General features: G+C 40.8%; 1 protein-coding gene across 3 annotated transcripts; it reads left to right on the plus strand.

The window, feature by feature from the left end:
• The first annotated feature begins 134 nt into the window (after nt 1-134).
• LOC122875795 (protein FAM214B) lies at nt 135-26449 on the plus strand. Of its 3 annotated transcripts, none has more exons than XM_044195314.1 (11): nt 135-523; nt 1525-1769; nt 15924-16110; nt 16386-16599; nt 17331-18690; nt 21039-21097; nt 21508-21607; nt 22997-23155; nt 24151-24219; nt 24449-24654; nt 24982-26449. In XM_044195314.1, exons 5-11 carry the CDS (start codon nt 17503-17505, stop codon nt 25133-25135), a joined length of 1935 nt encoding a protein of 644 aa, XP_044051249.1. In that variant the 5' UTR covers nt 135-523; nt 1525-1769; nt 15924-16110; nt 16386-16599; nt 17331-17502; the 3' UTR covers nt 25136-26449. The 3 variants fall into 3 exon arrangements, with proteins under 3 accessions (XP_044051249.1, XP_044051250.1, XP_044051251.1); XM_044195315.1 differs by lacking the exon at nt 1525-1769 and adding an exon at nt 10160-10357; XM_044195316.1 differs by lacking the exon at nt 1525-1769.
• Nucleotides 26450-27273: the final 824 nt, after the last annotated feature.

A 27273-nucleotide genomic window follows, 5' to 3' on the forward strand; every position in this document is an offset into this window, starting at 1 on the left:
TAAATCTGCATGTTTTAAAGAAGGCGTAATCTATGAGTGCTGATTGGTTAAACGGAATAGAAGCGGCCAATCGCTTAAATGACAGATGCTCAGCTGGCCGTGAAGCCCCGCCTCCTATATATTAACTAGCAAACCCCGGAAACGCTGTCGCTTAAAGGGACAGAGGAGGCATTTCAGGCAAAGGTTGAAACAACGAAAACAGCTGCGAGCACAAAAAAAAAGACAGGCACAGAGAGGAAGGGACGTAGTCAGCCAACACACGAGCTATGTGGCGAGACAGAATGGGAGGACGAGACTGAAACTGTCCGATTATTTTACCTATCAGACATCCAGCTAAGGTGGCTAACGGCTTTTAGCTTCGAAGTCGATTTTCGCCCTTCAACGTTAGCTACCTGGAATCCGACAACGCAGCAGTCAACACGGCAGAGAGATAACAAAAAGGCCAAACTCCCAGACTACAGGGACGCGTCAGTTCAGGCTGGCAGGCTGTGTTATTCCTCTTGAGTCCACCTTTTTTAGTTAGGTGAGTAGGCTTCAAAATCTTCAAATTTTGATAGCTAGCTAACGTTACCTCTTAATCCTCAGCATTGTGTGAACTTTAAAGATAGCTATGTATGGAAATTGTACAAAGGTTCAGGTTATGTAGTAATTTCTGGATGATTTCAGTTAAATGTTTGCTCTCTGAGCATACTGATCGTCACAGTCGTCATTTTCTATATTAACTAATCTGTGAATTTGGATAAAGAATGACTGGAATCCAGCCTAAGACAGCTGATGACCTGACAGTATCTTGCAGGGTGCAGGGGGCGTTCCCCTGCTTTGTCTGCTTCCTCTTTATGTGTGCGTGCATGCAGTCTGCGGTGGTTAGGGACAAAGTGATACAAATCTCACTGTATTAATCACCATCATGGGTGTGTGTGTGTGTGTCTCATAAAAATGCACGTGTAAATATTTAATTTTGTCATAACTGCACACTCATGCCCTCCTGGCATTGTGCATATGTGGGCTAGAACGAGGGATCAGCCAGCACTGGCATTTATCTGTGAGATTATGACTGTAGCTCAGCGGGTGGAGTGATGATGATGATCACTGTAAAGCTTACAGGAGAGAGGATAGCATTGAGTGCAGTGGGCGTATTGTTCCCTTGGATTGCACTTGGGAGTTGCATTGCATCATTCAGTGAAGGGAGCATTGATGTTGGCAGTAAACCCTTGTTGCAGTATATATATAAAATCTATAGTACAGTCAGTTATTACAGTGTTATTATGCTCAGCTGCAATGCACTGCCTCCCATTGTCCTAACAAGCAGGGCATGATGGCATTGACATACACATTAGGCACAAGTGTATGCAGTTGCACTCAATCTACATCACCCTTACCGCACACGTGCATATGGGAATCCACCAGCTGTCTCACATGTATGTAAATAGAAGATTTCTGCACACGCACGCACACACATACACACATTGTTGCAGCAAATCCATCTGCAAGTCTACATTTTTCTTTCTCTCTTGCTTGTCCTAGCATTGCTCTGACAGCCACCCCCCACCTCTCTGTCTGGGAGAAACCAGTGGGCTTTGTCCTCAGCTGAGTGTGATGTCATGCAGATCTTTGCTGTAACCAACCCTGAAGGCGAGGTGCATGTTGTTCAACAGGCCTGGGTCCTGGGTCTGGGCTTGTCCCGTGCACAATCACTCTTTGACTTAAGTTCATAATTGCTAAAACACGCTGGGAAAATAAAAGAGAAGAAATGAATTCAGTTTGTTCAGGTGAGTCAAAGAAACTTAAAAAAAAAAAATCCTCTCGCATCAAAAGAAAAGGGAGGGAGGGATCAAAAAGTCAGCAAGGATGCATGTGGGACATTTTTTGCATGGAAGGAAAACAACACCAGGAATCCCCAGTGATGACTGGTCTGTTTGCTTTCTTCAAAATGTAAAACTACCAATATAATCAACCTCAAGGAGATATACTATATGCTTCTCTGCTTACTGCCCAGCCAAGTACACTGAGTTAAGCAAGAGTGTAGTCATGAGTAGCCGTGTGTTTTCTCATGGTAATATATGGAGCCATCAGTACCTAGTTAAGCTATTTAGAACTGTAATGCTGTAAGAGCCCAGTTTCTCCTGATTCTGCTGAATAGATTGGGCCCTGACTAACAATGTTACAGCCTCCATCAAAAATTGGCCTGCAAGTGGCTCTTTTTACCTTACCTGCAGGTCAGCTACAGTACACAGTTTTGTTCATGAGTAGGTTATTTGAAAATCTGTGACATTAATGGTTCCAAGTTAAGGGACAACATTCATCCTGTGGTCCTCTGTGCATTTGAACAAATGGAATATACCTTCCGTACTTCTTTTGGCTATCAGACTGAGTGTTTATGGTTCATGGTCGCTCCTTTTTAGCATTTGAACGTGGCAGCACTTTTTATGTGTGTGTGGAAAGTGGGGGTGGCTATTAAACGCTTTGAGCTGATGAAGGCCTGTTGTCAGCCCTCCAATGTGTCTCTGCAGGATTTGATGTCAGAGATTACAGATGATTATGTGGGTTAGATCCAGTACTCAACACTGCTCTGGGGCTATATTGATCTCTGGTGTGTGTTTGTGTGTGTGTGCATGCACAAATTGTCCTTGCATACTTACGAGTGCTAAATTACCTCCTTAAATAAATAGCTATTTAGCCATTAAGGGGTAGATTTTAAGGGTAAGAGAAAGGAAGCTCCTCACAAATGCAGCCTAGTTGCGCAACCACATGTATGTGACTATGAATACATGTTTTTTAATACATAGCCTTAAGTCATCACTAAGAACCAGTGCTGACTGGTAGACTGACAGGAACAATGTACAATGGTAAATAGTGACACTATAAAGATCTTTTATGTTATTTTACTCAATCTATTGTTTGTGGTTGAAAACATTGTTTAAGATTGAAACATTTATCACATTTATCTCATGACCCCCTCAGGGATTGAGAATCACTGCAATAGAGAGCTAATAAGAGTGATGCTGGCTGAGATGAAAGATAAAATTAACAAGAGGACAGGTCAGAGGGCAACACAAACTGCGTGTGTGTGTATGTGTTTGCTTGTATTGTCACCTTAATGATAACCAAATGTCCTCGCCCTGAAGACACATAAGATAAAGCCTCCAGAGTGAAGGCATTTTTCTGGTTGTCACTTTTGCAAAAGGCTGTTGTAAGGAGGTAAAGTCATTATAAGAATCACACTTTTTAGAGTGTGTTTTAAATATTTTTCTCTCTTTCTTGCTAACAGCTTATTCCTAAAATAGCACCTGTGCTGCTTTGACTGGCACCACTTTAACCTTGAAACCCTTACTCTGTCACCTCGGGTCTTTACACAGACACACACACACACACACACACACTAACTAAACCTATATTCAGGCTTACCATTAAAAGTCAGTTAGTCCACTTAACAGTCTGTCAATAAAATTAACTAGATAGTCCTTTTACAAACCTGCGGTGTACATGTGTTTGTAACTGTGTTCGTTTGTTGTGTGTGCGTTGACTGACTGTGTTTAATAGATTAACCTATTTATATGGCAGTGAATGGAATGCCTATGAATTCAAGGATGCCAAGTGAGCACTGGAAAACTGTTTCAAAGGTGGTGGAGGGTCTAAGTCTATTGAACATTTGACCCAACACAGCAATGCAATAATGGAATGACGACTCAGAATTATGAGGTAGTCACCTAAGCAGTATTTTTTAAGGATTTGATTCAATTGAAGTTTTATATTTCAGTGTGTTACTTCTAAATCCAATCTAAGTGGCTTATACTTGAAAAAGAGATTTTAATCTCAATGAGACTTTTATCTGGTTAAATATAGGATATATATATATATATATATATATATATATATATATATATATATATATATATATATATATATATATATATATATATCTCACTGCCCAGACTGGCAGACTGGACTACATTCAGCTGCTACCAGTCTGAGTGGTGCAACCATGCTGTGCGAGTTCCCCAAGCATGAAAGGGGAAAAAAGGAATTCATTTCAACTGAAGGAAGATGGGCAAAAAATACCCAAAGGCCAGGAGAAGGGGGGAGAAAGAAACACACATAGAAACAGAGAGAAAGGTAAAAAGACAGGGTGAAGGAGTGAGGACTGAGAGGGAATGGAGGAGAGGTGGAGAGAAGAGAGCTTTATTTCCTGTCCTCCATGAATAGGCAACATATTTCTCTGGAACATTCCATCCTCTGAGCTGGCCCGGCCTGTCACCAAAACTCAGGGTGCCACACTCCTCCCCATCTCTGCATTTCTTCCCATTGCACTCTGTCTCTCTCCTTTCTCCTTGTACATATCAATCGCTACTTGACTTTGTCCTTCCCTTTTATTGCCATGTTCCCTCAGCAAAAGTGAGCTAACTGTAGAGTACATACACATACAGTGATATGAAAAGTGTTTGCCCCCTTCCTGGTTTCTTACTTTTTTGCATGTTTGTCACACTTAAATGTTGAATTCTGCTGTCTAGCAAAAACTCTTGAAGGAGAATGTCCGGCCATCTGTTTGTGACCTCAAGCTGAAGCGAACTTGGGTTCTGGAGCAGGACAATGATCCAAAACACACCAGCAAGTCCACATCTGAATGGCTGAAGAAGAACAAAATTAAGACTTTGGAGTGGCCTAGTCAAAATCCTGACCTGAATCCTATTGAGATGCTGTGGCATGACCTTAAAAAGGCAGTTCATGCTCGAAAACTCTCCAATGTGGCTGAATTACAACAATTCTGCAAAGAGTAGTGGGCCAAAATTCCTCCACAGCGCTGTAAAAGACTCATTGCAAGTTATCACAAACGCTTGATTGCAGTTGTTGCTGTTAAGGGTGGCCCAACCTGTTATTAGGTTTAGGGGGCAATCACTTTTTCACTCAGGGCCATGTAGGTTTAGATTTTGTTTTACCTTAATAATAACAATTTTCATTTAAAAAGTGCATTTTGTGTTTACTTGTGTTATCTTTGACTAAAATTTAAATTTGTTTGATGATCTGAAACATTTAAGTGTGACAAACATGCAAAAAAATAAGAAATCAGGAAGGGGGCAAACACTTTTTCACACCACTGTATATTAGAAAAAAATAGTTAATTCTTATTGATGGATTGGTGTTAAAGGGAAGGCTGGATTCAACTGGATTACACCAAACCTTTATCTCTGTGAGGAAATTTAATCACAACAGCCGATTACAGGAAATGTTTCCACATTTACAGAATCTAGTCATCTCGTAATGCTGCTGCATATTGGATTAATAAATGAATGGTGGAAATGATTGCAGAAGTGGATTTAGAGACATATTTAGTAATGGAAAAACAAACAGACGTTATTTTGGGAATGCTTTATTTGGACAGTCTGGTTTTTTAAATGGACTAACAAAAAGTCTATGTTCAGCAATATCTGTTTGCTGCATCTGCACAAAAATCTAACCCCAATCCTAAATGTAACCTTGACCCAGACACTGATTTTATAGAGATAGACACCATTATATCATTATATGTAGTCATTTGATAGTAAATTGAGTATACAATTATGCAATCCAAAGCCATCAGGGTTTTATTGGTCAAATATATCTAGCTAATTTGCTTAAATGCCAAAGAGAGCAAAGTACACACACAGTTTTTCTCTTGGCAGCAAAGTTAAATGCTTACACTTAAATAGGCATGTCTCTTTTCAGCTTTGTGATCTTTTTTATCAACACACAGCTGGTTAAACATACTGTACTCTTCCAGAGACAGAGTTCCTCTGACCGGATTGTTACAGTGCTCTTGAAATATAAATATAAAGAAACCAACCAAACAACCTGCAGAAACTGGCTATCTGAGGACGGTTAAGTTTTGGTTGTGGGATTTTGGGTGGGGTTATCTTATCTAGCATCTTATTCAGAGGCCCTGTTATACTGTAAAATCCAGTTGCCTGAAAAAAGAAAGTGGGATGTACAAGACACTCTGGTCTGCAGAGAAATAAAGGTTGAAATGTTGAAAATAGAAAGCAGTTAATGTTATTACCATGTGGTGACACATAATAACTGAGGCTGCTAAAAATAGAAAATGAAAACTAAGACAAAAAGCATGTGCTGTGTAAGTGGGAAAGCCAGTTTTTTTTTTAAGCCAGTTTGCTTAAAACCTGAATCCTGTCAACAGTGTAGCACTGAAAATAGGAGGGGTGTTATATTTATTTAAAAAAACTGTTTTAAATGGCTTTAAATTATGCTGGACAGGTCAAAGGGGGCCAAAAAGGTAATTTCAGAAACAGATGGTTGTCACTGTAAACATCTCCTTCCAATATTATACCTTATACCTTATTACTGCATACTAATTCACTTAAATGTTACACATTGCATCACAAAATTCAAATGGATCTCAACCAGCAAGTCAACTTCTTCACTGCTTCTAATTTCCTTAAAAATTAGCTGTGAAATTTGCTTCTGCACACTGCTTCTGCTGCTGGCTCTCATCACATATGTGTCAGAGAGAAGCACACCTCTTAAACACACATATGTCTTCATGTGTGTACTGCTAACACACTCTCATACATACCAATGGACACAGACACCAACACATGCAGGGGTCCATTCCTATTTAAACATTTCAGTTTTACACAGACACCCCCCCTGCACACACACAGACACATACACACACTTTCCTTTCCCACCCTTCCTCCACCTCTTCCTCTCCTCCTTTTGTTCTCTCCCTCCCTGAAGAGGAGGGTGAATTGGGCCTTGTTTTCGATATTTAAAATTGGACATTTAAAACTGTAACTAACTGATTTACTCAAGGCGGTTTTGGGCTGGTAGAGGCAAATTGAAGCTCTTCAGTTTTTGAGGGCTGTGACTGTTTAGAGCTGGTGGGTAAAACCCCAAAAACACAGCTTGTGTCATTTTGAGAGGCCTAGAAAAACAAGGTATGCGTGTGTCTATGTGTGTGAATGCAGTATTTCACATGGCATGGCTGAAAATCCAACCTCAACATCGTCCTATACACATCAAAACAAACATAAGAGCCATGCTCTCAAGTCAGGATTGCATCTATGCTTGTGTTTGATGGAATGTGAGTAAGTGTGTGTTTTCAATGCTTCTTTCTCCTCAGCTGCACTCAGAGTGCCCTTGAATGGAGGAGGGTTTTCATAGAGAAGACACACCCTTTTTTCCCAAATATGGAAGGCAACATGGGCTCTTAAAGAGACAGAAGTGTGTGAGTGTGTGTTTGTGTATGCTGAAACACAAGATCCTAAATAACAGCGCTGCTTGCGACTATAAAGTCCACATTATTACAGTTTTTACAGGCTTGGCTGTTAAAAGGAGCCGCCGACAGAAACCGTGCCTCATTTCTCTCTGTCAGTTTATCTTCCTCTGTCTATCTCGCTGTTTCAGTCTTCTACGCCTTCTACCTCCACCCTCCCCACTCTCCCCTATCCCCAACATCTCTATATTTGGAGGTACGTAGGTGAAGCTGTGTCTTGTTTTTCAAACCTCATCTCTGCACACTTCTACCATTCACACACATGCACCAAAACAACTGTGACATACTTCCACACACATCTATACACACTGCATCCATCTATATATACATGTAGAACTTAAACAATCGGAAAAAAAGTCGATGAATCAATTAGTCGAAAAGTAGAAAATTAATTAGCAAGTATTTTGATAATTGATTAATCCTTTCAGTCAATTTTCAAGCACACATTTCAAACGTTCCCTCTCAAATGTTAGGATTTGATGTTTTATTTGTCTTATATGATAGTATTTTGAATATTTTAGGGTTTGGGACTGTTGACTGTATAAAAAAGCAATTTGAATATGTCACGTTTGCTCTGGGAAATTATAATAGACATTTTAAAGGCTAAATGATTAGTCAATGAATAAAGAAAATAAACGACAGACAATAATATACTGTAATATGAAAGTGTGTAACACAGTAAACTGGTGGTAAGATTCGAATTTTGCTTGTTAAAGTGCAATGAGTGATAAGAAAGTGCAGTCTCAGAAATGTGGATATGCAGTGTATTACATGAAAAACTGTATGTATATTACAAAATTATAAGAATGTGTTCATCCACTTTCTCCAGCTACAAAAAAATTAAATGCTCACTTGCCCAATTAGGATGGTACAGTGCAAATTTGGAAGCCAGTATTTACCAGCATTTGGTCTGGTGGCTGCAGGTAACTTCACATCCTCCCTATAAATATGTCACTTCTACACTTATCTTCTGAACATAGTAAGCGTCAAAACCATTGTTTCATGATCATGAAATAATGATTTGTTAACTCAAGCTTGTGTTATTGTTAGAATGACATAACTATTCAAGTCACATTTATTTAAATAACCCCAAATCACACGTTAAACTTGAAGAGCTTTACAATCTGTGCAACATACGACACCTTAAATACTTAAACCCTTGATTTGGTGAAGGAAAAGCACCGCACAAGTACATACATGTCCTCTCCATCCTTCTGTATGACAGAGATAACATAGCAAAGCAGCAGCGACTGGCAAGTGTAAAATTTCCATCTTGTTTTGGAAACAGATACAGGGTGTCACAGATGGAAACTGAGCAGGAGAAAGACGTTGATGTGGAGTCAGAGAAAGACAGTGACAGACAGTGACAGATAGTGACTCAGACACAGAGAGACAGTGGGCTATCAACAGGTTTGTCTCAAATGTCTCGACCGGCACACATCTGATAACAAGTCAGCCCTGGTTTCCTAAATAAGGATAATGCATAACCGGGTAGGTGTGCGTTTGTGTCCGTAACAAGAGGGCCAGGCCGAAGTTGTAGGCTAAATATGTGTCCTTGACAGCTTCAAGTATGTTTTGTGCACAGTGCTTTAACTTTTGTAATCTCCACCCACTGTGTGTGTGTGTGTGTGTGTGTGTGTGTGTGAGAGAGAGAGAGCATACACAAGTGTGTGTGATGCACTTGCTTGCACTGTGTGTACTTTAACTACACCACTCTGTTCAAAATAGTTCTTGCCTAGTCAACACTCTGTTCCTTATTAGCTCACAGATGGCAAAAATACACACATACACACACACACACACATACGCACGCACAGCTGAGGGCTGCTCCTGGTACTCAGCTGATAAACTTTTTCACATGCACTTCATACTCTATCTGTTCTCCAGCAGCAGATAAGCCTGCTGCTTTTGTAGACTTGTGTAGGCTATAGGCACTGTGTACATTTCATGCTACACAGAGTGTGTGTGTGTGTGTGTGTGTGTGTGTGTGTGTGTGTGTGGCACACTATGGAAAGCGATTTCACCAGTGAAACACTGCGCACAAAACATGCTTGAGGCTGCCAAGGACACACATTTCACACACAATCAGACAAACACACACACTGTTTGGGGAATGTGCTCTTTGGTCGTTCACTCTTCTTCTGCAGAACAGGCCAAGCAGGAGCAGGTGGGCGGGGCTTTGGATCCCCACGCCTCCTCCTTACTTTCACTCCCTCCCCCCAGCCAATCAGGTCCTCAGGCACTACAGCTGACCCCCTTTTCTCCAGCCAATCAGCTGGCGGTGTAGTCCCCCTTCTTTCCCCTGTATGCCTTCACTGCTGAGTGAGCAAAGCATGCCTCTTTCTATCAGCTGAGAGGAAACCCACAGAAAGAAAACAGAGAGAGAGAAAGAGAGAGGGCGAGGGTAGGATAGCGAGAAAGGGTTGAAAGGAGGGGCCTGAGAGTAGACAGAGGAAGAGAGGAGAGGGTGAGTAAGAGGAGGAATGGGAGGATAGGAAAGGGGGAATGCTAGCATGTGAAGTGGCTTTTGTATTCAAGATATTTTGGAGGCCCGCGAATGAGAGAAAGGAAGAAAGAGGGCGGTGGGGGGCTTGAAAGAGAAAAGGAGAGGGAGGGAACAAGTGAGATGGGTGGGAGGTGAGAGTTGTTGATGGGTTTTTGATTTGTGTATGTGTGAGGGTGGAGAGAGGTAGACAGGAAGAAAGCAAGATACAGAGAGAGAGAGAGAGAGAGAGAGAGAGAGAGAGAGAGAGAGAGAGAGAGAGAGAGAGAGAGAGAGAGAGAGAGAGAGAGAGAGAGAGAGAGAGAGAGAGAGAGATAGTGCAGGCTATCAGGCCTCCTGACAAAACAAGCAGAGGGAGGCAGAACAACTTGACTTGTATCTGTCTTTCTCAGCACTACCTCTTCAGGAGGAAGGAAGCACAGAGAGACAGCAAACTGGCAAGTCGAGAGAGAGAGAGAGTGGAAATAGAAACACAGAGGAGGGCAGAAAGAAAAGGCAGCAGTCACCCATCCAGCCACCAGACGAAATAGAGGAAGGAAGGACAGATGCAGAGAGTGAGACAGCGAGATAAACCCCATCTTTCTAAGAGGGTGAGTGTCACAACTTCTCCTGCTGTCAAGTCAAATGTACTAATGTTGCTCCGGTCATATTGTCAGCTGGGCTCGGGTGACTCAACGTCTCCTAAAATGGCCACATGAAAGACAGACAGACGGACGGAGGGAGGGAGGGAGGGAGGGAGGGAGGAGAGACAGAAAGGGACCCCCTGTCAAACAGCATTCTCAGCAACTATGTCACTGAGCCAGCTTAGTTTAGATTACCATGACTTGCCAGCCTGAGTACTGTGTGTTAGTGTTTGGTATAACACAGTCTCATCAGCGGTTTATCAGTTTCAATCAACTTAACCTGTCTCCCTCTGTCACTTTCTGTCTTTCTTTGCTACTTCCTGTCTTCTGTCTTTGTTACACAAACACACTCACACTCACAGAGTCATTCCATCCCCTTGTGCACAACGACATCAGATTTCCAAACTCTAGATGTCTCCTGTAATCTAATCAACAGGTGATTGTTTGCAGGAGCACTTACCAACTTTTTGTGTTAGAGAATGTGTGCCTAAGTGTGTGTGTGTGTTTATCAGCCTCCAGGCACAGTACAGGCCTGGGAGTAGCTTGGGTGGGGTTCTGCTAAAAGTTGATGAGACAATCAGGGCATTTGGGAGGCTGCTAACTTCATGCTGATGCTATCACACCTCTGTTATAGACTGGGCATAAAGGGCGGACTGAGGACACCAGGAGGGTAGATTGCAGCTGACCAGCTAGAAACAAAAGTTTTCACAAAAGATCCATTCAAGTTGATAGCTTATGCCACTGATTGAAAATAAGTTATTTTAGAGAATTAACCCCATCCAAAAGCCAAATGTCCCCTTCAAAACAAACATTAAAGGTTTGCATGCTGTGCAAAATACTTAATACAACCTTGCTTTTTGGTTACTGTATTGCATTTGTGCACAGTGTCTCGCCGAAGGCTATGCCTGCCTCTGTCACTAAACTAATTTTTATATTAGATGGGTTATAGAGACTGTCAAATGTTTGCCATCAGTTGTCCAGGTTGACATTTTTGATTCACTTTTTGAAACTTCTCTCTGCATTGGACTGAATGAATGCAAATATGGAAGAAATTAAAAGAGAACATGTCATACTAGTGTCCAAGGCATATAACCTAGTCCTGAGCAATCCAGCTTGGCAATCTAAAAATGATTCACAATTGTTTACTGTGATCAAAGTACTCCCTAAAGGGGAGGAAAAACGTGTAAATGGGTAAAATTTCCCTCAGGAGACACATGTTTTACTTTGTTTAAGTTTGCAACTCAATTGTCAATGGGTGTTGTGGATTTAAAGTACTACATATCTGTATATTACCAACAAAATGTTTGTATTATTATAAAAGAATAGCATCTCTAAACAAGTAAGGGAGCAGACAAGTCCTTGTAAATTCAGCCAGCTGTAAATTGAGCAGCTGTTTTCCTCCCATAAACAATTTCTCAAAGGTGGAGTGTAGCAATTGAGAGCATTCGGTAAAAAATGTGAATTATGCAGTGGCTTTATTTGTTGCACTTCTGATGAGGATTTTAAACAAACCCAAGTTAAGAGTAATTGAAAATGTTTGTTGTATTCCCTCTTTGCCACGTTTTTTTTTAAATTGAGTGATAGGGTTAAATGTTGTATGCTTTTGTGCGTCTGTGTTTGTGTGTGTACACATGCATATGTCATCCGGGTGTTGTGATGAATGTTTGGTGGAACTAATAACCCAGTGTGTGTGTAAGTCATTTGCTTCATGTAGATCAGCACCTAGCCTTTTGCCACCACCTCTCTCATGATGGTGAAATTAAACACCTCTGGGCCTCCTGATGTGATAAGTCATCTGACCCAAGACTGTTGCCCTTTGACCTCATGACCACAGTCTTCCCTGGCTTAAAGGGTGCTCACACACTCGCACACAATGGTGCTTATGTGCAGACGTGTATGCATTCTTATGAAGACGCAGACTGCACATATTTCAACAAACCTCAGCAGCTAAATATCCTCCTTGAAGAACATGGCCACCTCCTGAACAAAATGTTTGAGATCCACAACAAGCATGTCTCAAGTCAAAGGTACTGAACCATTTGACCTCAGTCCGTCTACATGGCATGATGTGAGTAAATGCGCTAGTGTTATTTGATGCTGTTGCTTAGGTTGGGATGCCCTTGTGAACTTTGAGTTTATACAATAACATTTAGTAGCCATATCAGGTTTTAGACTGCAAACAAAATCTCCAAGTAAAAACTGATTCCTGAACAGTTACCTTAATGTAACCTTTGTTAGAATTTCCCTTATTTCCTGCTGTGGATCCCAGCAGTTAATAAATACATATAAATTCTCCCTTTCACTGTCTCATCTAATTTACCTATTGTTGTCCATAGCTTATTTCTATTGGAAAATCATTCCCCTGGTTTGATTATGGGCTAATTCCATTTGAATATTTTTTTGTAAACATGACTCTCATTTTGATCCAGATATAGGCCTGGGCCAAGACAAACTGTACCTCTTTTTAATGCATGTTGTCTTGTTCCTTGTCACCACTTTACTGAAATCTCGATCTCATTGGGTTTCTGTGCCCAAGCAGCCTCTGTTGTTGTTGTTCACCTTTTTTCTCATTTGTCTTTGTTTCACCCACAGACATTGCATTTCCTCCTCTGTACATGCAAATAAAACAAACCTAAAATGTGACTGAGTAAAACAGGACTAGCTTGGGTTAATTAATTAGTTATATGTGAGTTTTTTTTTCCCAACCAAAAATATTTTTGAACCTTTTAATTATAGCTACAATGTTAGGTCTGATTATTTTACAATCATATACATTTCACTGTGCAGCCCTGCTTTCCACTGGACCATTTGCAAGGATGACTAATCATAGGAGGGTTCTGGTGTCTCAAAAGGATTTTTTTTTTTCTGACAAGGTTCACTGATAAAGGGTTGCCATTTGGTACATTTTAATTTTCAGGCTATGAGCTAACAAGTCTCAACTACTGGTTTATATACTGTAGTCATGAACACTGAGTTGGCCCTGACACTGGGGAGGTGTACCTGCTCCTGCTTTATTTATACCTTTCTCAAGGTCCTTTGGCTGAGCTGTAATCTCTCTCTGTAACCTCTCTCTTTCTCTCTGTCTGTCTCTCTCTCTCTCTCTCTCTCTCTCTCTCTCTCTCTCTCTCTCTCTCTCTCTCTCTCTCTCTCTCTCTCTCTCTAGCTGCTTCCTTCTTGTCAGATGTTTCTCATTCCTTTGTCTGTCATGTCACCATTCCCACTCCCACTCTGTCTCTTGAATGAGTGCTTGCTGCTCCACTTCCAGAGATGCTGCAGATGTTACATCAAGATTTCACCTGGCCTGCCAGTGATGTGTAACATCTTTATGCTTCATGTCAGCAGTGTTCAATCAAGGAATTGTGAGATGAATTTTGAGGATAATGATTTCTTAAGCTATTAATAATAGCTTTTAAAGGGAAAATATAATAAATAAATACATTTGTGTCATTTAGCCATACAAATTGGTCTTCTTAGGCAGCAAAAAGTGTGTGTGTGTGTATATGTAAATATATATATATATATATATATAGAGGTGAATATGGGAACAGGTGGGAAGGTGTGAGTGTATTAAAACCACTATTGTGTTCAGCGATGCAGTAATAGAGTTCTTAAGTCGTCAAGTTTGAGCTGGCACATGCGCCCAGCAACCTGAAGCCTTTCTTGGGGTGAAGCCAGAGTGTTTCTACTCCTCTGTTGGCTCCTGGATCAAGCCTGAAAAGGGTTGGGAAGCCTCTGCCAGCCTCTGGCTCAGCTAGTTCAAAATAAGGTCAGAAATCAAGTGGGACCTAGCAGAGAACCTTTGGGTACTCCCAGTGAGCTCTGACATATGCAATGACTATATCTATATCACCCTGGAGGCTCCACCTGTCTTTGTGGGTGGGTGGGGGCAAATTGAACTCACAAACGTAAGTCATGCTGCCTGTCTTTTGTCATTTGACTTGCTAATGAAATTAACCAGATATCCCTGTTTGATTGGAACAGTCCTGGTTTGGCCCCACCCCAAGGAATCTCAACAAAAAAATCAAATGCCCTGGTTTACAGCATTTGTCTTCCAAATGTCCTGGTTTGGCCAGCAGTTGATATGTGACTCGTAAATGGTTTCTGTTTTTACGAGTTTACGAAAGACTGTATTGTCCTGAATGAATGGAGAATTTGGTTTGGGAAAAGATATGAAACACAAGACATGCTCATATAAACACTATTTGTCAGCCAAGCAATTTAAATACCTGCCGCAGGTTACCTAGAGTGCAGCTAGTTTAATCATTTCATATTGTGTACATAATTGTATAGCAATTTGGGGTTTTATTCACCATTCCTTACAGTTCCACCAGTGGATGCATTTCCGGTGTGTTTCAGTCTAGTGTGAAATACCCACGAACAACTCTCATTATCTACATTTCCTTTTTCTAACCAGTTTTTTATTTCCTCTTGCTTGATCTCTAGTCGTATGTCATCACTTTTGTGTATATAATGGATCTCTTCATGCGTCATCACTGTTTTGTCATGATGATTCAAAAGGAAATGCTATTAAGTGAAGTAACTGGTTGCTGAAATGAAGGTCCAAATTGGAACCAACTGTATATCTGTTCTTTACTGATTTATGTGGGTGCTGTCAGGGTGTTAGTCATATTCGCTTTCTTGGCTCCTCCAATTGTCACATTTTACATTTCAAGCTTTGGATCAAATGTGTAAGCACTTCAATCAAATTATTTTGCCTGCTTTTGGTTAACAAAATGAAGGCCACAGTGTGTTGAAATTTTTGGGTGGCTGTGCAGACCTCATGGAGACAGCCATTTTGTTGTGTATGTAGATATTTTCTCGGAGGAGCATCTTTGCCGGTCTCCCCCTGCACCCCAGCACCCCCCATCGTCCACCCTCTCCCCTCTCTCTCTGCTTCTCTTTCTCCCTCTTTGTGGCCAAGCACAAAGGAGCTGTTATCCTTGGGCTACTGGTTGCCACGGCAACAGCTCACTGTGACTTCCCCCCTCCGCATTCCCAAGTTTTGGTCCAAGTGGGTCGGGAAACGTCCCACTTCTCTTGGTCTAGCACCATTTATTGCCAAGTTAGAACTGGAAATATCAACTCTCTACTCCATGAGTGACACCCTCCATGTTTGATCCTCCACCCAGAGTGTTTGTACAAAAATTGATATGGAAAATTAAAGGCAATGAAAGTAATATTTCTCCCTCAGTTGACTTGTTGAGTACTGAAATGATAAGGGAACTGATTATTTGATTGATTTGTCTTTTGTGTTGTTCTTCTCAAGTTTAGTATTTTTTAAATATTGACTTCCTAACTTTTTTCTTTGCGCAATATGTGTGCCTTTGTCTGCAGTGTATGTCTGTTCAAGTATACACAGGTATGAGGACGTATGTGTGTTTCTGTATCTTTCTTTGGTTTAATTTTGAGTGTGTACATTGATATATCTGTCATAATGTGTGTGTGTGTGTTTTCAGGAGGAATAGTCTCATCTAATGGTAAAGTAAAAGCAACTGACTGACCACTGATTAGATTTGTCTTATTGTCTCTGCAGGGATTCTGGGTGGAATGACCCTGTCATGATGCCACAGTCGTGCCACACCCTATGCCCAGGTGAACAAGGAGGGCGTGTCTGGCTATCAGCCAATCACAGAGGGAGCCCCAATAGAGTTACTTCTGATTCCAGTTCAGAGACATTTCCTCTCAAGAGCCTCCTGCATCACTGACACTCCGCCTCTCTGGTAAGTTTTAGCCTTCAGGATGATGATTTATTATTTCAGACCATTCTAAATGTCTTTCTAAAGCAAACAAATGTAAATGCAATTCATGTGTATTGACCAATTGGTTGCCTGACCAAGCTTGTATGTAACTTCTAATGGTTAAAACAAATCAAAACTTTTTTCATTCTTGGAAATATATCCAAGGTGTTCATACATAAACACACTGTAGTAACTTTGAATCATAAATTATGATATCTACTCTATCATGGTGTCATTTGATTGTATTTTCTCCTAAGGTCGTAGCTCCAGTGCCCACCTCCTTCACTCCTGCTTCCTCTGGAGTCTTTACAGTTTCCTGGTTACCTATCTTGGGATGTTGGCGTCGTTTCATGGCAGCTGCCATGGAGATAGACAGGTTCCTTTAGTAAGCCATTTTAGACACAACTTCCAGATGTTGTGCCAGATGCAGGTTGTCCACACAGGCCGAATTAGACAAGGACGGGCACAGAGGTGAGATGCTGATCTTGGGCATTGTTTTCAATATATTATTCAGTTAGACATGAGACAATTAGGCTTATGCCTTTCCTAAATTGCATTATGTATTTTGGCCCATAAATGCAATTGAAGAGCTGTATTTTCATACAGTTTTAAAGCTGAAGGGTCCGGAGTAGTATTTATATTTTATGTTCAATCTATAAATATAAGTACCTGAGTTCCTCTCTGCTTTTGTGGCCAGAATATTTTCTCAGGGCAGAAAAGGTGTATTACCTACACCTTGTTCAGATAACAACATGACATTGAAGTCATGACATTACAGTCATCTAATTTTAAGTCTCAAGGCAGTGTGTCAAAACCAACAATCAGAGGCATACCATTCCTTTGCAGTCACAATAAAGAAAGCAGCAAAAAGGGATTCAACACCCCAGCTTTAACTACTTTTTCTTAAGCTGGGATCTTGTTTATCATATTGTTCTGAATGTTTTCTGAGGTAAAAATAGAAAGGGTGTGTTCGCCACACACCTGGCTGAAATGTCAGAGTGTCATCATCATGCATGTACCAGACGTGAGTGGTGTGAATTGACACACTGTTTATAATGGATATGTTATGTTTATTGCCTGATGTGATTCGTGCTGTTTGTTTATGGCAGTCAGTCAGTACTCTGTAAAAGAGAGGAAAACCTGCATATGAAACCTGCTTTATGAAAATCTGTCCTGAATAGTATATATTTTGTTCCTTTCAGGTGCTGTGTGGCTCATCTTCCTGATTCACACTGTTTGACAACATCCCAACAGGAACTATAGGACTTCCTATTCCTGTGGAACATCTTACTCTGCCTCCTGGCACTTGTGAGGACCTACTTGACCCTCTTGCACAAAAGTTAGTCAAGACTCTTATCCTCCAGCATAGAAACCATGCGGCACATTCACGTGGAGTTAGCCCACAAAAAGGCTCCATTAGAGCTTCCAGCCCAGGAGGGGGACCTGCCTCCACCCACAGCCCCAACACAGGGCCTAGACCCTGGGGTCAGACCGGGGGCGCCCAGGCACTTTGGACAGGAGGAGTTGCGGCTCCAAAAGGTCTACCAGCTCTCCATTTTCTCCCAGTTGGGGGGATTTTCTACCTCCACAGAATCCCACACTGATACCCAACAGAGGTCTGTCCGGTTGGGCGTGAAAAGGGGTTTAGAGGAGCCCCAGTTGATGCATAAGCGCCCCCATCTGGGGGACTCCTCAGACAAGGAGGCATTGGAGGGAGGAGTGCTGTGTGGGCCAGCCCCAGCTCAAGGTGTTGGGATGGGGTTAGCGATTGGCCCTAGTGGGCCTGGTTCTGTATACTCTTACACACAGATGGAGCACAGAGACTCTGAGGGGGGACTGTCACCCAGGTCTCCACCCCTCTCCCCAAGCCACAACCCCTCCCGACGCCCAACTCAGCACAATCATGACAGGCCCATTCCTGATGTATTTGCTCCACTCTCACCTAAATCACCCCCAATGTGTGATCCACACGGGCATCTCTGTGACCAGGGCCATTCCCTCGGAAGCTCAGCCAGGACTGAGCCACCTAGTGGGGGCCACACACCCACCTACTCACTAGGTAGCCCTGGAAATGAGAGCTGTAGTAATGGCTCATCTGGAGGCCAGCCCAGCCCCCACTTATATGAAATGTCCACGTATGAAACTCCCAACCCTGCCAGCCCCACCAGCCCTCCAGGACCTTTCTCCCCCCCACACCACACAGAGCTGCAGGAACCAGGGGAGGCCACCGAATGGGATGTTGGACTTGAATCCTCCCCACCTGAGCGTAGTGCCACCCAGGCTGCATCCTCTGCCTCTAATGGCCTGGCTTCCTGGGAGAAAACTCCCAGTAGTAATGGCCACCGTCTATCCTCCGGAGGGCACTGGCCAGCCAAAAAGAGGCTGCTGTCCCCGAGTGACACAGGGGAGTCATGTTCAGAAGATGAGGGACCCTCCACATCCAAGAGAAGCAGGTTGTCATTGTTGGCTCCAGGACTTGGCCCAGCCTCATGTCGCAGCACTGATGCTAAAGCTGCCCCTTACTGGAACCACCTGCTGCCCTCTGCATGGGACCGGCCTAAGGTCAGCACACTCACATACATACACAAACAAACACACATCATACATCGCTCTCAGAAATTTGCTTTGAGTAATCTAATTTATCAAAACAACTATATCAGCCTATAGTTCCAACTACTGTACTAGCTAATAGCTAACATTAGATCAAAAAGTTACATTTAAATTTCACATTGACACCCTTGTCAGCAAGCTACAACAAAAAATTGGATATTTGTACAGAAACAGAGCTAATTTTCCAATGTTCAGTAGGAAGTGGATAACTGAGGCTGTCTTCTTGTCAATCTTGGACTATGGTGATGTTATCTAATGACACGCCTCTGCCTCCACTCTTAAACCGCTAGATTCAGTTTATCTCTCCACCCTAAGATTTATTACCGGTGACAGTTATTCTACTCATCATTCCATCTTGTATGAAAAGGTTGGGTGGGCATCTCTAACAGTAAGACGTGACAGGCATTGGTTTCTATTTATTTATAAAGTTAATAAATGTAAAGTTAATAAAACTTGCCACAATATATCACTTCCTTATTAAACCGGTCCTACAGTCATTATTTGCCTCGATCTAGTGATTGGTTAAAGCTTGATGTCCCGCATGCAAACACAAAATTTGGGAAAACTACTTTTGGTTTTTGTGCTGCACACACTTGGAACATTTTACAACACTAAAACTCAGCACATTTGTACGTATAGGTCAATTTAAAACCATGATTACAAAGTACTCCGCACTTGAATGTAATTGTTTTTAACTGTGTTCTGTTACTGTTACAACACTGAAAATGAGGGCATGCCCTCAATTATTCCTCGAGATTTAAATAAAGGTTGAATGGAAAAAAATGAGCTCTTATAAAACTAATAAAAAGACAGTAACACCCAAGGTGAATGGGTAACTACTTCACAAGTTAGCTTAGCACACAGTGAACAGTGGCAAAGTTGTCAGTTGTGATCAGATTTTTAAAGATATTCTTATGATCCTAATATTATTCATATCATACTTAACAGCTGAGGAAAACTTGATTTTTTTTAATGACTAGATTATACAGTTTTCCAACCCTAATTAGCTACCACTAGAAAGAAGCTCTAGATTATTTTATTGCAGCGTACATTAAAAAACAGCATGTGTACATTTGCATGCAAATACTGTGCTTTTAGACCAAAAAACATTCAGTCCACCGCATGCGGAGGCATCTAAAACTTTGAATAAGGGATAAGGAATAGCTGTTTAAAGTCAGTGGTCGATGGTAAGACATCTGTTAACCTTGACAGTCCTGGAAAAGAGGCTGAGGCATAAATAAAGAGAAACTAAGAGAACGAGTAAAAGTGAAAGAATGAAGTGATGGCTGGCCCATTATCACACAATGCTGGAACAGGCTGAGTAGCTCCAGAATAAAGCCCATTGAGGGAGGGTCCATTGTTCCCCCACATGAGTGTGCTGTGTCTCTCATACACATGCACACTCACACACACACATGCATACATCCTGCTTAAAAATGGTTCTGGAAGTGAATTGGCCATTTTTGAACATTAGGAGGCCAGAAAGAGCTTTGAGTGTGTGGGTTTGTTGGGTGGGGAGTGTGCTAATGGTGACAATAGGGTTCACTAGTTAGGTTTCATACAGTGGTGGGATCGTTGTGACTAGAGGTGTTTAGTCTAAGTGTGAGGGAAGCACAGGGAGAAACAGATAGATGTAAGAAAGGCTCAAGGACGCAAATAAAGGACGGAGAGGACAGTGAAAGGAGGAGTAAAAGAAAAGGAGCGAGGTTAAAGTGTCACAGGTAATATTTCAGTAAATAAAGGTTAGAAAAAGATATTTAAGAGACACAGAAAGAGGAAACGGGAGGATATTCTAAAATGCCGTCTGTGGTTTTGATCAAGTGTGACGATGAGGCGACAACCTGACAAAGAACTCCACGCTCTGTAAAGAGCCAGTGCAGCCAAGGGTTAGCTAATACCAAAAAGCTAACCATGAGTGAAAGGTTAGCTGTGAGCAAATGGCTATCAGGCAGCATAGGTTTGGCTAGTGACGAGTCATCTGACAGTTGGGTGGCCTTTTCGCTGAACGGCAGCCTGGAAATGGGGAGTGTTTGTGCGTGTGACGCAACGTCCAATAGTCAGTGCTCAGTAAGTAAGAGGACACCTGAAATACACAATTACACATACAAATTTCTCTTACAGGAAGACACAAACACGCCTATTTATTCTTTATTTGAGAGTCTTTGTTTTCTGTGTGTATTGAGAATTTTATTTTTTTTTTACATTTCAAGTTACTAATTTGTGAAAAGTTGTGTGTGCTTGCATAAATCAGGATATTAATAGAGGGGGAAAAAATCATAATTTGTCCTCTCTTTGTTCAGACTGCCACAGACTGTACAAGGTCAGGGAGACGGCTAAAAAGTGGGCTGCGGCTGAAAAGGTGAGTGCTTCATCATATTTCTGACAAAGTTATATAATTTAATTACAAACAATATCAATATAAAAAAACAGAATATCTTCTAAAAAGGGATGAAAAGAACAATATTTCAACTTCAGCAGGTGCATGGGGTTAGAGAGTGTGTGTGTGTGTGTGTGTGTGAGAGTGCATGCACACATGTGGATGGATGAGATCAGTTGAATGTCAGATTGACTGCAGCAAAGTCAACATAGGGAAAGAATGTGGGAGTTAGCGTAGGTTATATGTTATTCTAAATTAAAGGGTTTTGTTGTCTGGACTTGAATAGTCAGACACACTCAGGAGCATGTGACATGTTGGTCACAAGACAAAATTTGTGTAATTTTAACCACTAACCACCGGTCTGTTTTGTGTGTTTTTGTGGTCATATTCAGTCGGCAGCTTCGCAGCGGCAGACACACAGACACTGGCCGCTCCACACGTTCCAGTTGGCCCTCATCTTCCATCAGCAGATCACTACTTGGCAACTTTGAGGTACAAATTTTAAATTTTATTTTAATAACTTCAGGAGACGGAAGTAACTGCAGGTCAAAGATGGCGCTGGTGTCCATGGCGTATTGATAGACCGAGCTGCAAACCCAAATCTTAACCAATTTAAACCCATTCCAAGTGGAACCGGGAACCGTCTTTGTTCCTTCCCCGACAACATACAATTTGTAGCTACTTTATTAGGTGCAATCTAATCCAAATCAATACAACAGCTCAGCCATAAATTCTACCTTTATGAAGTTTATAATGTTCAGTTTTTGGTGACATTGTCAGAAATGTGTAAATTCAATTACAGTATATGTTTATTATTAAGGTCATAGTTATGGGTAGTTTTAAGAGAGATGTTCCTAATATTTCTTTTACATGCATGAAGGGGGCAGAATGTTAGGAACACCTCTCAATAAAATGCAGTTCAATACAACGACACCACTAACTATGAACTCAATGCTAAAACATATTTTAAAAAAAACACTTTTAAGTCTTTGTTTGGACAGTTAAAACATAGATTGGCTTTTGGAATGCATAGAACTTTCTTTAAAATGGTGACTGTCCTGATGTACTGGGCATGTTCGAGTTTGAGTTTTATTTATTTGCACAAGCTAAAATCAAACAAATTACATTAATAATTGAAAGTAATGAGCAGGGAGGGCACAAAAGCAAAAAAAGGCTTATTCATTTCCATTTCAAAAATGAATGATAAAACTGAAGTCTTTTTTTTAAGTTTAAAAAAGGACTTTAAGGAAGATGGGATTTTAACTATTTTCATCAATAAGATTTTTACAATAGGTTGGATAATATTGTTTTTTTTAATACACCCTGTATATCTGAATATCAGTGAAAACAATACAATTGTTGGAGATCTTTCCAGTGCTGAAATCTTATTTTGGGGGTTAGCTGTTTTTTTAATTGTTGCAGAGCCTCACCCAGGATTATAAGGACTAACAGTAAATGCAGAAAATATGTTCATGCCAAAATGGCATGGTTAACATAGATATTTGCTTTACTCCTTAGCGTAGCTAATTTAAAGACAGAAGATCCTAATATATTTGCATTAAAATGAGGTAAAACAAATTAGGTAACAATGTAATAAAGTTAGTCTAATATTTCCCTCTTGGCTCACATTGTTGTTGGCCTGCAGATGCATATTGTATTACTTTTTTAAACACTGCTTTGGTTTCAACTAAGATAAACACATGAAATCTGGATTTTTATGGATTTCACAGTCAAAGTAGGGTGTTTCTCTGATTCTGTGGCCAAAGCTGAGTGCAGCAGTAAACCCTGTACTTAATGCACCCTATGTTTTACAGTACAAAGAGTTTTAAAAGGATCCTGTTCATGACTATACACCCTCTTCTCTTTGTCTGTGTGTTCCAGGAGTCCATACTGAAGGGACGATTCTCCCCATCAGGCCGGATTGAAGGCTTCACGGCGGAGATTGGTGCCAGCGGCTCCTATTGCCCACAGCATGTCACCCTGCCTGTGCAGGTTACGTACTACGACATCTCAGAGCACAGTGCACCGTCACCCTTCCTGGTCAGTCTGTGTGTGTGTGTCTGTAAGATATTGTGTGTTTGTGTATGGTTATGTGTGCACTTAGTCAAGCACAAACAGTAAACCAAACAAAAAACCAACACTGTTTATTGCACATGGCAGGTAGTTTGTTTGCTAGTATACAAACAATACAGACATTGAAAGAAAAACAAAGCAAAATGAGAGATCAGATCAACTACACAAAACAATAACGAATATAGAATTGGCTTCATCAAGGTTGATGTTTGCTTGCTTCCTGAGAACCAGATGTAAAAAAAAAAATAAATAAAAAAAATACGTGGCATGTTTTTCCTTTCATGCATATATCGCAAAGCCTTTTCCCACATCTGTCCACATCAGCACTGAATACTATACATTCATCATATATAATCGTATAACATAAGTCCTTAGTAATGTAGTACCAGCATTAATAAGTGAACAACTTTAGTCCTGCTTACAAGAAGTCTTAAACTGTGTCTGCTGTTACACTGGACCATTTGGAAACCAGGTGTTTTCACTTTCTTAGATTCATGCCTCATGATGGCTGAATTGTTGTGTATAAAAGTGGTGAATGTCAGGCCTCTTTTGATTCAGTTCTTTGAACTGTTAATTGGCATTTAACATAATATGACTCCCTGTGTAGCTGCCTTTGTAACTACAGCATGATGTGGTTATTTTAGAGTTAGTCCGCTTTCATTTAAGATTTTTGTTTTGTTTTTGTGTTTAGTGTTTTTGATGGTGAATTGGTTTTACATGCATAACCTATACAGATGTGTCTCATCAGTAGATCAAACCAGAAATGAAAAGTACTTATAATACTGCCGTCATACTGCTGCTCCCTAAATGTTTAATTTTAGCGCATTAAATCCAGATCGTGATCCTGATGTCCTGATGAAGTTCACAGCTATTAACATGTACCAAAGAATAAGCCTTATTTCGCCATTACGGTGATTGAGGACATTTAATCAGTGCCATGTCTCTGCCTCTCTCCCTCATAGGGGGTGATATCCCTCGAGCCTCTTGGAAAGAAAGGATACAGCATACCCAAAGCAGGGACCATTCAAGTGGTAAGTTTGTCTTTTCTTTCATCCTCATCTCATAATTGGCTCAGGAAAATACCAGGTTGCCTATGAAAAATTAAAAATCTTTCAGAGATATCTCATCTGTGCTACCACAATGTTTTAATATGATGGCATGATATTCATACTATAAGGCTCATGTACTGTTAAAACCACTGCCAGCAGTCTTGTTTTTGCTGTTTGAAATGCTGACTTTTGGTCTGACATCTGTTCTCAGACCTTATTTAATCCCAACAAAACTGTGGTGAAGATGTTCCTGGTGACCTACAACTTCAGCGACATGCCTGTCAATCACATGACCTTCCTGCGCCACCGTATCTTCCTGGTGCCTGTAGAGGAGGGGGTTGAGGGGAAAGGCGAGGCGTCTCCAGGGGGCGGAGTGCTAGACAGGAAGAAGATTCTCTGTTACCTGATACATCTCAGGTATGGTTTCAGCTGTCTGCATTACTTTTTATACCTGACGTTTTTGTTAACACTTTATTTTTTTTATTATTTATTAGCTTGTGTTGTCTGGAAAAGTATCATAAGATTAAAATAATAACTTAAAAAGCTTAATTGAAATATCCCTAATAAGCAAGAGTGTTACAACACAGAGGAATTACAGTGTAAACAAAATGTTTATTCTTAATTATATTATGTTGTTGCCTGCAGGTATATAATGCCTTTGCAAATTTTTAATTGAATACTTTTCCACGTTTGAGTAGTGTTAAGTGTTTTGCTAACACATTTTCTTGGTTCTGTGTTTCTCAGATTCCAGAGCTCCAAATCTGGGAAGATCTACTTGCACAATGATATCCGGCTGCTATTCTCCCGCAAATCCATCGAAGTGGACACAGGGATCCCTTATGAGCTGAAATCTTTCACCGAGGTGCCAAGAAACCCTAAATACTCCCCCCGCGTGTGACCCCAGCTTGACCCTTTGACCCTCCCCAAAGCCAACACAGCCCCTCCTGTGCTTCCTAAAGAGGAGGGAGGGAAACAGACAGACTGCTAGAATGATGGACACAAAACTCGATAAGACTTTATGAGACACGTCAACATGCATACAAGACACATGTGCACATAGGATACAATGTTGGTAAAAGTCCTGCTTTTTATGCGTTTATTCTCCATTGAAAGTAGAAACAAATTGGTGATAGAAAATGTCACTCAACCAAACACGGCATTCCTTGTATCTTCCATTCACTGAAAATATTCAAAATATTAGAAATATTAGTGTAGGAGCATTCCAGCATGCATGCAGTCAAAGGCAGGACTTTTATAACACCTTCATCTGTTCAATGAAAGAAATGCACAAACACTGACACACACACCAAAACAGACTGACAAGACTCATGCACAGCACAATACCACACACGTCACAGCTGAAAAACTTCTGGCGGAGACTCTCTGAGTTCAGTGTTAACATGCATGCCTTGTGACTTAAACACCTGAAGTTTCCTCTAGTGCCGTATCACACTGTCCTTCACTCTGCCTGCAGCTCCAACTGTCTCATCTGACCAATTACTTCCACAGCTTTTGATTTGACAAAAATGCCACAAACAATAAGCACATCCCTGATTGTGGGGTGAATAAAATGATTACCCCATCTCCACTTTTCACACACTCACGCACTTTCTGACCAGCAGTCAGAAGATGAGCGGAGACACAAACACTAGTGACAGCAAAGGCTGAAATGGAATTTGCCATTTTGATCGGATGTCTTATCATTTAACCCATGACAAACAACACACCAACATGATTTGACCAAACTCAGGACATCTGGTGAAGAATACATTTCTCTTCTTACCATTTCACCCATGATACAGACCACTGTGTACACCTCAAGCCAGGAGGATCATACCATGTCATGAAAAAGAGGGGAATCCAGTTCATTTTATGTAGCCAGACTGAGGGACACTGTGCTGTTTTCTTTTGTTTTAATTTTCTTTTTTTTAGATTCTGTTCAGATCAGTCTGACGAAAGAAAAAAACAAAAAGCTGTAGTATTTTTAATTTATGTTTTCGCAAATGTCTTAATAAGCAATATGCTGCACAAAGTAGAGTGTGTTTTTCAGCCGGACAAGCTTTCTCTCTGGAGGGGGGAACAGAGAAAGTGGAAAGTGAGTGAGGGAAGGAATGGGGGGAGGGAAGATAGGGGAGGGAAGGGTGGTGGGGTATTTAATATGGGGAAAAAGTCTATGTATATTTAAAAGAATAAACTCTGCGACTGGCGAGTAGAACCTGTGTTTGTTGTTTTTGATTGACAATCACTGTGGAAATCCTACTTTTTACCGAGAAAAAATTGCTAAAAACAAGTATTTTGTGCTATAATTTAAGGAGCTTTTTCCTCTACTTACACATTTTTGAGTACACTCTTACATCAGTAATTCTTTTAAGTAAATTCTTAATAAAGTGTGTTACTTAACTACTTTTGGACAAGCCATCATCAGAGCGGCCTACATTTGAGTTTCATGTTACAGTGAGGAGGAAAACCAATTAAATTTACTTTTAATCACTTTTATTTTGAAAAGCTTCGCGAGAAGGAAAAGACGGTCACAACTTTGGAGAGCATCACTGAATTGGAGAGAGATTATAGGTCATATTCACATTGAAATGGTTATGTTTAGGGTACTACATTGGACTTTTGGTGATGACCATTTAACTTGAGGGATAATCCAGCGATTTAAATAAAGTTGGGGGTCTTGTGAGTAACAGATTTTTAAAAAGAATGGTGGAAATTGAAGCAGCAGAGGCTAAGATATCCTGATTCTTTTGTCCCTAGTACAAGTCACACAACAAAAACTTGGAGTGTCCCTTTAAAACTAAGTTTTCTTCAAAACAGTATCATATTCAAAAAAAGAGAAGTTGAGTAAATACTTATGTGTCGACAGGCCATTCTATTTCCACCCCTACTTGAGACAAACCAGAAATTTGTGTTATACTACAATGTTTTTGTTCCATTGTGTAACATCTGAGAATGATCTGCAATGAAAAGCATCAGTTTACAAAGAAAGTCATGTCCCATCAATCTTACAGAAGTTGTTAATTTACAGTACACTTA

This window comes from Siniperca chuatsi, linkage group LG5 (genome assembly GCF_020085105.1).
Source record: "Siniperca chuatsi isolate FFG_IHB_CAS linkage group LG5, ASM2008510v1, whole genome shotgun sequence".
Classification (NCBI taxonomy): domain Eukaryota; kingdom Metazoa; phylum Chordata; class Actinopteri; order Centrarchiformes; family Sinipercidae; genus Siniperca; species Siniperca chuatsi.